Raw genomic sequence first — 9791 nt, 5'->3', positions numbered from 1 at the left:
CGCGCACGCGTGGGAAAGTTGGCCTGGAACCGGCCCGACCAGTTCTGCCCGGGCGCGCGGACCGGCCGCAGGAAGTTGCTGCAAAACTTTTTTGGGGGGTGCAGCCGGTGCCCCCCGCGCGCCGGGCCCGGATGCGTGCCGGGTAGGGTCCCCCCGGGCCGAGAGGGGTGCCCGGAGGGAAGAGCACGGAGGGGGCGCCCCGGCCCCGCTGCCCTGGGGCTATGGCCATGGTGACCGGCGGCTGGGGCGGCCCCGGCAGCGGCGGCGGCGGCGACACGAACGGTGTGGACAAGGCGGGCGGCTACCCGCGCGCGGCCGAGGAAGACTCGGCCTCACCCCCGGGCGCAGCCAGCGACGCTGAGCCCGGCGACGAAGAGCGGCCGGGGCTGCAGGTGGACTGCGTGGTGTGCGGGGACAAGTCGAGCGGCAAGCACTACGGCGTCTTCACCTGCGAGGGTTGCAAGAGCTTCTTCAAGCGGAGCATCCGCCGCAACCTCAGCTACACCTGCCGGTGAGCCCCCTCTCAGCGCACGGCTGCTGTGCACCCGGCCCCAGCTTGGGCCGGGCCTCTGACCTGCTCGGTCACCTTGGGCCTGGCGCTGACCTTCCCCGGGCCTCCACTCCCCTCTCTGAGATAGGGGCACAGACCCCTCTCCCCTCCTCCATTCCATTCCTGGGATTGTGTATACAGTCGGCGCTGTATCGATGCAGGTCCCCCTCCTCAGGTGGTCCCTTGCGGCTTCCGCCCCAGTTCCTTGCTCCTTCTACCTCCCTCCCTTTTTTCTGGAGAGGGGTCATCTCCGTGCGGGGAAGGGTTGGGGGGTGCTGTCAGGGGTGGGGTCCTAACCCCAGGGCATCCCTTCTCGGGGATCTCGGCGCGCAGGGGACCCTGCGGGAATCGAACGTGGAACTTGGACTGTGGAGCTCGCAGCGTCCAGGGGCCATTGTCTGCGGCCGCGCGGATCGATACGGCGCGCCCTTGGGGTCAAATATCACTTCCAAAGTCGCCCTGGCCACCGAGGCGGCGGCGGCGGCGGCGGGAGCAAGGCAGGGGTGGCACCAGGCGGCCTCCGGCCTCTTTCGCATGGGTAGCCCTGCTGTGGGGGGAGCTGGGCTTGCCTATGGGGGGGGGGGAATTGCCCGCCCCCACCCCACCCCACTGTGGGCTCACTCTGGGCCTTGGGTCACTGGAAACCGCCACCGAAGGGCTGGGAGGGGGGCTGCGTTTGACCACACCTTGGCTGCTCCAGCCCTCCCCCCATGCAGGAGTGGGTTCAGGCCTGGGGCTCCTGGAAAATCCCTGAAACTTCGGTGGACTCTGACAGGGTGGGGGTGAACGTTTCCAAGAAGGAGCCCTGGGCCCTCTGAGGTTGGAGTCCCCGCTGACAGGGTGTGGCCTTACTGGTTTCTCTGGTTGGTGCTGGGGTCGGGTGTCTAGCCCAGGGCCCCCTTTGCTGCTGCTCTTCTGTGAGTGCCTTTTCGATCCATTGATGAGCTCCTACTCTGCACCCCCACAGGAACATGTGTAGGCCCTGTAGAGCTGGTATGGAGAGTCCCATTTTCCAGATAGGCAAAACTGAGGCCCGGCGAGGTCCTGGCCCAGCCCTAGGGCACCCAGGGGGAGACCCTGCCCCAGTTGGGGCTTAGCAAGGGGAACTGGGGTAGGGAAGAGGGGAGCAGCTGAGTCCTGGGCAGGGTGTCCCCAGGGAGAGGGCAGCTGATGGAGGGCCTGTTGGTGAAGCCAGAGGGCGGGGTCCTGAGCACCAGAGGCTGGAGTTTGGCCCCAGGTCTGCGGTCAGGGCCTTGTCTGGGGTAGCTGTGTGTGTGTGTGTATGTGTGGGAGAGCTGGCTCGCTCCCTCCTCCAGTGCTAACTGGGCCACCAGACTTTGGCCTCATTCTTGATGCGGGAATACCCGCCTGCTCTCTGGCCAGGTCTTTGGGGAGGGCAAGGGAGGAGCTTCGGTGGCTCTGGGGTCCCAGGGGGGCTCTCTGAAGGTGGGAGCGGGGATCTACAAGGCAGGGGAGGGGGGCATTGTTTGGGGCTGGCAGATTCTCCAGAAGCTCTGTACTGTGTGACCAGGTGAAGTCTCTGGCCCTCTCTGAGCCTCAGATTGGTTCAGCAAAGTCCCCTCGGGGCCTAGCCTGGGAGGTTTGATGCCAGCCCCTCAGAGAGACCCCAGCTCTGATCCCAGCTCTCTCCCAGCCTGGAGAAGGCACAGTGAGGCACAGATGCTCCCTGCCTGTGGAGTCTGGGTTGGGCTCCGGGGAGAGATGGGTTCGGAGCCCCAGGAGAGAGCAAGGGGCTCTGCCCAAGGTTCAGGGAGGACTGCCTGGAGGAGGTCCCTGGGAGGTAGGCCTTAAGGCAGGAGGGGTTTGGCAGGTAGAGGAAGTGAAGGGCACTTCTGGGGCGAGTGTGGCCCAGACAAACACTCAGTGGCAGGTTAGGGGAGCAGTGTTGTAAGATGAGACCACCCAGGCGTGGGAGAACTTAGAGGTGAGTGGATCAGAAGTGCTGGACTGAGGATGACAGGGAGCCGGAGAGGAGGGTATGTGAGCAAGGGAGGGCAGGGATGGAATTGGACCAGAGGCCAGAAGCCTTGGGAGGAGGCTGAGTTGGGCCATGGGTTTGGGTAAAGCATGTTCTCCTTAGGTGGGATAACAGATGGAACTTACTGTGTCCCCGTCTGGAGGGACAGGAGATCTGTCTCAACTCTGTAGCTGGGGAAGTTGAGGCAGAAGGCTCAGGACCTCCCCTGAGGTCAGGGGCCCTAAGCTGGGCCCCTGCCTGCCTGCCTGTCTGCCCCAGGCCTGGCTGTTTCCACCCGGCTGCCCAGGACCCTCCCACTGCCTGCCTGCTGGGCTTTGTTCTGGTTCTGCCTGAGCTCTCTCCACCCTAGCAGGGCCTCTTCCTGGGGGCTCAGGCCCGGCAAGGGACAGACGCCTGGGCTTAGAGGTTGGCGCTGTGGGACGTGGACACTCGGAGACCCGCAGCACCTCAGCTCTCCTGAACCTGCCATTGAGAACCCCCTGGCTTGGGCTTGGGTCCTGACACCCTCCCTGAAAGTCCCCCCGCCCCCCACTGATTCCCCCAGACCCAGTGCATCACAAATAGAGCTGGCACCGGGCCTCCCATTTCCAGATGAGGAAACTGAGTCTTGGTGGAGAAGTCGCTGCCCCAGGGCTGGGGCTGAGTACCTGTGGCTGAGATGTGTTTGAATTTTAACTTCATTGAGAGTTCGTTTTACTCTGCGACTGTCTCTGGGTCCCCTCTTGGTACCCAGCTGGGACCCCAGGAGTGTCTGCCCCAGGTCTGGGACTTGGAGAGTCTGGAGCCCAGGATAGAGAGACACCGAAGGAGCACAGGGATAGGGTCTAAGGGAAAGAAGTGCTGGAGAAATTTGAACAAGGGCCTGAATCTTCCTGCTTGGGACTGACCCTAGACGGGGAGCTCACTCTGTTGCTGGGCGGGGCCCCAATCCCAACCTTGGAAGGGGCTGTGATCCCTGAGGGCCATGCAGAGGAAGCTTCTTAGGCTCAGCTGGGAGTTGGAAGGTGTTCCCCCAGAGGAGGGCACATGGGTGTGGGATCTTAAAAGGGAGCACAGGGGTTCATTCATTGATTCATTCGTGGCAATCTTGTGCAGGGTGACAATCCTGGGGCCCTACTGTGCCCAGAGAAGACTGGCCCTGACCTGGCCCTAGTGTCTTAGTTAACCCCCAAGGCCCGGCTCCCTGACCACATACCTTTCTTTGCTGTTCTCACATTGCCCTTGGGACAAAGACCCCCATCCCTTAGCCCCCACAGACACCAAGTAAAATGAAACTGTCTCCAGCCGAAAGCTCTCCTCACCCCTCTGCCTGGAATGGCCTCTCTGCTCTGGGGGAACTTCTATTCATCCTTCAAAACGCAGTTCCAACCCCCTGTGACCTTCTGGGGATACCTGCCCAGCCCTGGGGGCCAGGAGGGTGGGGGAGGGCACTGACGTTTCTCAGGTGCAGCCTTCAAAGGTGGCTTAGAGGCTGGCTCCAGGGGCAGGGCGTGAGTGTCATGGTGGCCCCCTGCCTGCCTATAGGTCCAACCGTGACTGCCAGATCGACCAGCATCACCGGAACCAGTGCCAGTACTGCCGCCTGAAAAAGTGCTTCCGGGTGGGCATGAGGAAGGAGGGTGAGTACCCGCCCGGAGTAGGGCAGGCAGAGGGCCAACAAGCAGCCTGTCTCAGGGGTCTGGGACCTGTGGAGGGTGGGGTCTGGCGCCCGCTAACCTTGTTACCACTGATCCCACGATCTTGTAGGCTTCAGTCTGGCCCCAGGCCGGAGGAATCCAATTAGCCATAGTCACCGGCAGACGAGCCAGGGATGCAAGGGACACCCTGATTCAGGCCCCCATTAGGACAGTTCTGCTTCCTAGCCCCTCCTCTCCAGGCCCTCTGGCCTCAGAGTCAGGTTCTTTGGCCCTGACACCTTGGTGACCCGTGTGTCCCCTTAGCCTGGCCTGTGTTGTCTGAACAAGCGTGGCTTTTTTTTTTTTTTTTTTTTTTTTTTGATTGCTTTCTTCATCCTCCACCCTCTGCTTTGTGTTTGTCCAAGGCAGGAACTCGCCCCGATTAAGGCAAAGGGCAGCTTACCCTTCCGCCTGACCCTGGGTACCGGGAGCCAGAGGGAGGCCCAGCCCCTTGTCTCTGCCCTGGGGACTTGTGTGCAGGGACGACTGGGCCCAGACCTGGACCAAGCACTCTTAGAATGCAGCTGGAACCCACAGGCTGCCACGTGGAGCCTGGTGGGCTCAGGAGCAGGACCTGACTGGCGGGACGAGCACCCCAGGCTGGGCTTCCTGTCTCTGTCAGGACTGGTGTGGGGTAGGCTGGTGGCTCTTCGCTGCTTCTTGAGTCTAGCCTGCTTTAAAGTTGGTGTCTTCTCTGCTGGCTGCTAGGAAGGGCTCTGGCAATGGCCACTCAGTCTTTCTCTTAAGACCATCTGATTACTCTTTGGTCCTTTTAAGTTCCCGGATGACTTGCCCCACCCTGACAACCTGGATTTTTGCCTCTACTTGTCCATTTGACCTAAAGTCCTGATGTACTTCAGATCAGGGCTTCAGATCTCCGAAGTCTTGGGAGTGGGGAAAAAAATCATAATCACAGCTTATGCCCCAAGCACAGTCCACCTCAGGGCCTTTGCACAGGTCGTTGCCACTGCTTGGAGCACTCTTACCCAGATACCGGCATGCTTTCTTTACCTCTTCTTCTCTTTTCTTTTCAAGGGTGGGGGGAAGGGCAGCAGGAGAGGGCCATAGAGAATCTTAAGCAGGTTCCATGCCTAGGGCAGAGACCAGTGCAGGGCTCAATCTCACAACCCTGGGATCATGACCTGAGCAGAAATCAAGAATTGAAATGCTGAGCCCACCCAAGTGCCCCTTATCTCTTTTAAGGTTTGCTCAAAAAACACCTCCTCAGAGAAGCCCTCCTGGTTACTCTTCACCATCCTCCTTTATTTGGCACTATCTACCTTGCTCTGTAGTTTACTTGCTCCCCCACCAGAATGTCCATTCCCTGGGGACAGGGACTTGTGTTTGTCTTGTTTTCTGACATAGCCCCTGTGCCTATCCAGGGCCTAGAACATTGAAGGTGCTTAATACATGTTTCTTGGCTTGAATTACTGCCCATTTCGCCCTTACTGTATGCCTAGTGCTGTTCCAAGCAAGTTGGATTCTTATTAATTTAGTGGTTGGTATCATCAGTGTCATTACCATCTGCATTTTACAGGTGGGGGAATTGAGCACCGAGAGCAGAGAGGTGAAGAAGTCATTTCCCAGGGTCAGAGAGCAGTAGGGTTGGGTTGGGACTTGAACCCACGCAGTTTGGGCTGAATAAAGAGGAAGAGCTGGGGAAGGGGTTCTCAGGAAGCAGGAATAGTGAGTGCAAAGGCTCTGAGGTTGGACCATGGCTGGGTGGGGGGTGAAATGGTGGGATATGGGGTTTAGAACTGAGTGAGCAAAGGGCTGGGAGGAATAGGTCCCTCCCCTCCCCCCTGGGGGACAGGGGGTTGAGATGGGATCCACTCTCTGGCCATATCCAGCTACGCCTCTTTGATGGTTGAGACACAGAAGTCCTGTGGAGCCTCGAACCCAAGCCCCCGCTTCCCTGCTCAGCTCTGCTAGCCCCTGGCTCCCACCCACAGTCTCTTCCCCCCATTCATTCCCTGGCTGATTGACCAGAAGTTCATGGAGATGAGACAGGGGATGCCAGCTCATTAAAGATCATTAGTTTCTGTCTGGCTTGCAGCCCAGTCTGTCCCTGCACCCCGTCCACGGTGGCACAGGTCAGGTGAACTATCCCTCTGTGTCTCAGTGTCCTTCCCATTCATCTGAATCCTGGGGACACTGGCCAGCAGTTGGTGCTCCCCTTACTCCCCCTTAACGGGCAAGGCTACTGATGGCTGTTCCATGTGTAGGGCTGGGACCCCACTCCTAGCATGGGGGTGTGGTCACTGCAGAGGAGATCTGCCCTTGGGAGCCATGACCTGGGGGGTGCAGTGAGGGGGGGAGCTGGAGAAGAGATCCCATCTCCATAGGAGAGATCACTTGCTTTAAGGATAGGCTGGCCAGGGGCCGCAAGTAGTATGAAGGTGACCCCTCCCTGGCCCCCTGTCAGCTCTGGGACCCCCGTGATTGACAGGGACACGAATGACAAGTCTAGCTTCCCCCTCCTCTGAGGGAGGGGGCCAGGCATCCCACCACCCTGCTTATCAGCAAGCAGTGGGCAGTGGGGGTGGCTGCAGTGGGTGGACATGGCCGTAGGCTGAGGGCACAGGGCAGAGCAGGGTGGGGCGGGTCGGACCCTGGCTCTGGGCTCCCACTGGAGCTGTGCCCCCGTTGGGTGTGGTGGGAGGTCCAGGGAAAGGCTGGGTGTGGGAAGCCTTTGAGGAGAGAGGCCGAGGGACCCTCTGATGACATTATCTTTCCCCCTTTCTTCCTCCCCACCTGCCCCCCATGGCCCTGGATACCCATTTTCCCTCCTTGTTCCTTCCCTCCCTCTCCCCTGTCTGGTCTCTCTGTCCCTCAATCCCTCCCCCATCCCGTGGCGCCCTCCCCGCCGGATTCCCGGGGTACCCCTCTCTCCTCCCTCCGCCCCTGCCCCCTTCCTTTCCCTCCTTCCCACCCATCTCCGTTCCATCCCCACAGCGGTGCAGCGCGGCCGCATCCCGCACTCGCTGCCCGGCGCTGTGGCCGCCTCCTCCGGCAGCCCCCCGGGCTCGGCGCTGGCGGCCGCGGGCGGAGACCTCTTCCCGGGGCAGCCGGTGTCGGAGCTGATCGCGCAGCTGCTGCGCGCCGAGCCCTACCCCGCGGCAGCCGGGCGCTTCGGCGCGGGCGCGGCGGGCGCGTTCGGCGCAGGGGGCGGCGCGGCGGGCGCGGTGCTGGGCATCGACAACGTGTGCGAGCTGGCGGCGCGGCTGCTCTTCAGCACCGTGGAGTGGGCGCGCCACGCGCCCTTCTTCCCCGAGCTGCCTGTGGCCGACCAGGTGGCGCTGCTGCGCCTCAGCTGGAGCGAGCTCTTCGTGCTGAACGCGGCGCAGGCGGCACTGCCCCTGCACACGGCGCCGCTCCTGGCCGCCGCCGGCCTGCACGCCGCGCCCATGGCCGCCGAGCGTGCCGTGGCCTTCATGGACCAGGTGCGCGCCTTCCAGGAGCAGGTGGACAAGCTGGGCCGCCTGCAGGTCGACTCGGCCGAGTACGGCTGCCTCAAGGCTATCGCGCTCTTCACGCCTGGTGAGATGCGCTCGCGCTCCGGTATGGGGGGGTGCACGGTGAGGGGCGACCTGGACCCTGACCCCAGCTTTCCTCCCCTCCCCACCCCTCACCCCTACTGTAGCTGGCCGGACCTGGCGCCCAGCATGTGCCTGAGCGCTGATGGGGCAGTGTGACACCCTGCCCCCAGATCTCCCTGAGAGCCCTGAGCCGGGCTCTCCAGAGCCACAGCTGAGCCCAGACCCGTGACTAAGGCCCCACCAGGCTCTCCTTGATTCCCAGGCTCCCTGAGACCCGGGTCCCCGACCTCCACTCTCTCATCAAGGTGCTGTTCGGCCCTGAGCAGATTGAGAGGGGGAGGATGAGGGAGGTCGGACCTGGACACCTGGTTCTGGCCCTTGGTCCCTGACCTTTGTCCTCCCCAGTACCTCAGACCCTCATCCGCCAAATCAGGTGCTGCTTCCTGCTTACTGTGCAGCTAAGGAGGCAGCCGGCCGGGATCTCTGGCCTTCCCTGCGCTTTCCACTCCCTGATTCCTGGGCCCTCAGACTTCTGAACCAGGGCCCCCCAACTGCCCCCAAGGTAGTGTCCTGGCAGTAGGGGCCCCTGGAAGTGGGACTGAGCAGGGGCGTGTCTTGGAGGCCTCCCGCGGTGGGTGGGGCTAGGGCGGGGTTGTCCCAATACCTTCCTAGTCCTAGGTTAACCACCTAGCATCCAAAGCCCTATCTTACTCTGGTGGCACAGCTGGTTCTGCACTCTGGAAGATTTCAGATCCCAGTGTCTTGATGGGGTCAGGGATGCAAGAACCAGACCTAGGCCACTCTGAGAGGTGGCTTTCATTTGATAAATGTGGCTTTGCCCCTCATTCCCCAGAAGATTCTTTCTCTACCTTACCCGTTATGGGTCCCCAGTTTAGATGTTGTCACATTCACTGACACCCTAGGGGCCTTTCTGTCTGAATATTCCCTCTGGGGTTGACCTGCCCTCCCAAGTCCCTTCCCTAGCTCCTCCTCCCCTTGAGCTGGATTAGAAATCGTCACCTTGCCAAAGGCCTCAGTCGGGGCTCCTCTGTCCTTGAGACACCACTGTCCATGAGACACTACTGTCCACACTCCTGTGTCACTGGCCTCAGTGGAGGTCACCCCAGTGTCTCTGGAGGACTGGCACTGCCCGAGATGCCCCCATTTGTGCCTCAGGCCTCCACCTCCCACCTGAATGCCCTCCCCCCCCCCCCCGTGGTGCCCTCTTGTCACCCCTGGGGCCTTGTGTTCTCTGGCCACGTCCCACCTGATCTACCTGGCCCTTGTCTCTCCAGATGCCTGTGGCCTCTCCGACCCAGCGCACGTGGAAAGCCTGCAGGAGAAGGCGCAGGTGGCCCTCACAGAGTATGTGCGGGCCCAGTACCCGTCCCAGCCCCAGCGCTTCGGGCGTCTGCTGCTGCGGCTCCCGGCCCTGCGCGCTGTCCCCGCCTCCCTCATCTCCCAGCTGTTCTTCATGCGCCTGGTGGGCAAGACGCCCATCGAGACGCTGATCCGAGACATGCTGCTGTCAGGAAGTACCTTCAATTGGCCCTACGGCTCTGGCCAGTGACATTGCTGGGCCAGCCACACCATGGCTGGGTCTGCACACCTCAAGGGACACGGATGCTTTGGCCTCATGCGGGGCCCCCAAGTGGAGGACCTTGGCTTCTCTCCTCAGACTCCTGTTTTTTAAAGACTGTGAAACGTTTGTCTCCTCTGTTTTTTAAATGATCACAAAACCAAAAAGAGAGTGCTTGTCCAGGCTCCAGCCTCGGCCTCCCCAGAACTCCTGGCCAGAATAGAGGGCGAGGGACCGAGGGACCCATTCCTGGGACAGCCTGACGCTCAGCACCCCAAGCATGAACTTTTGGGGCCGGTAGGGTTGGGTTCCCTCATGTGACGGCCTGGCGTCTGGACTAGAGGGGCCGGCATAGTAATGTGCCAGGCAGGTTGTCTGGACATGTAATCCACGTTGGACACTATATGATGAATGAATCAAGGCCAATAATAAAGATGTTTCCTACCTG

General features: G+C 61.3%; 1 protein-coding gene across 1 annotated transcript; it reads left to right on the top strand.

The window, feature by feature from the left end:
- Positions 1-9791, top strand: NR2F6 (nuclear receptor subfamily 2 group F member 6). The gene is made up of 4 exons (XM_059160432.1): positions 1-511; positions 4074-4168; positions 7181-7765; positions 9060-9791. Exons 1-4 carry the CDS (start codon positions 222-224, stop codon positions 9332-9334), a joined length of 1245 nt encoding a protein of 414 aa, XP_059016415.1. The 5' UTR covers positions 1-221; the 3' UTR covers positions 9335-9791.

This window comes from Mustela lutreola, chromosome 2 (genome assembly GCF_030435805.1).
Source record: "Mustela lutreola isolate mMusLut2 chromosome 2, mMusLut2.pri, whole genome shotgun sequence".
In the NCBI taxonomy this organism is placed as follows: Eukaryota; Metazoa; Chordata; class Mammalia; order Carnivora; family Mustelidae; genus Mustela; species Mustela lutreola.
This window is presented reverse-complemented; position numbering and strand designations above follow the sequence as displayed.

What these genes read in the sequence shown, in the direction of transcription:
- NR2F6 (XM_059160432.1), top strand. Translation starts at nt 222, where the DNA reads ATGGCCATGGTGACCGGCGGCTGGGGCGGCCCCGGCAGCGGCGGCGGC. An exon ending in AACCTCAGCTACACCTGCCG is followed by an intron (nt 512 to 4,073) that starts GTGAGCCCCCTC and finishes GCCTGCCTATAG; the next exon opens with GTCCAACCGTGACTGCCAGA. An exon ending in GGTGGGCATGAGGAAGGAGG is followed by an intron (nt 4,169 to 7,180) that starts GTGAGTACCCGC and finishes CCATCCCCACAG; the next exon opens with CGGTGCAGCGCGGCCGCATC.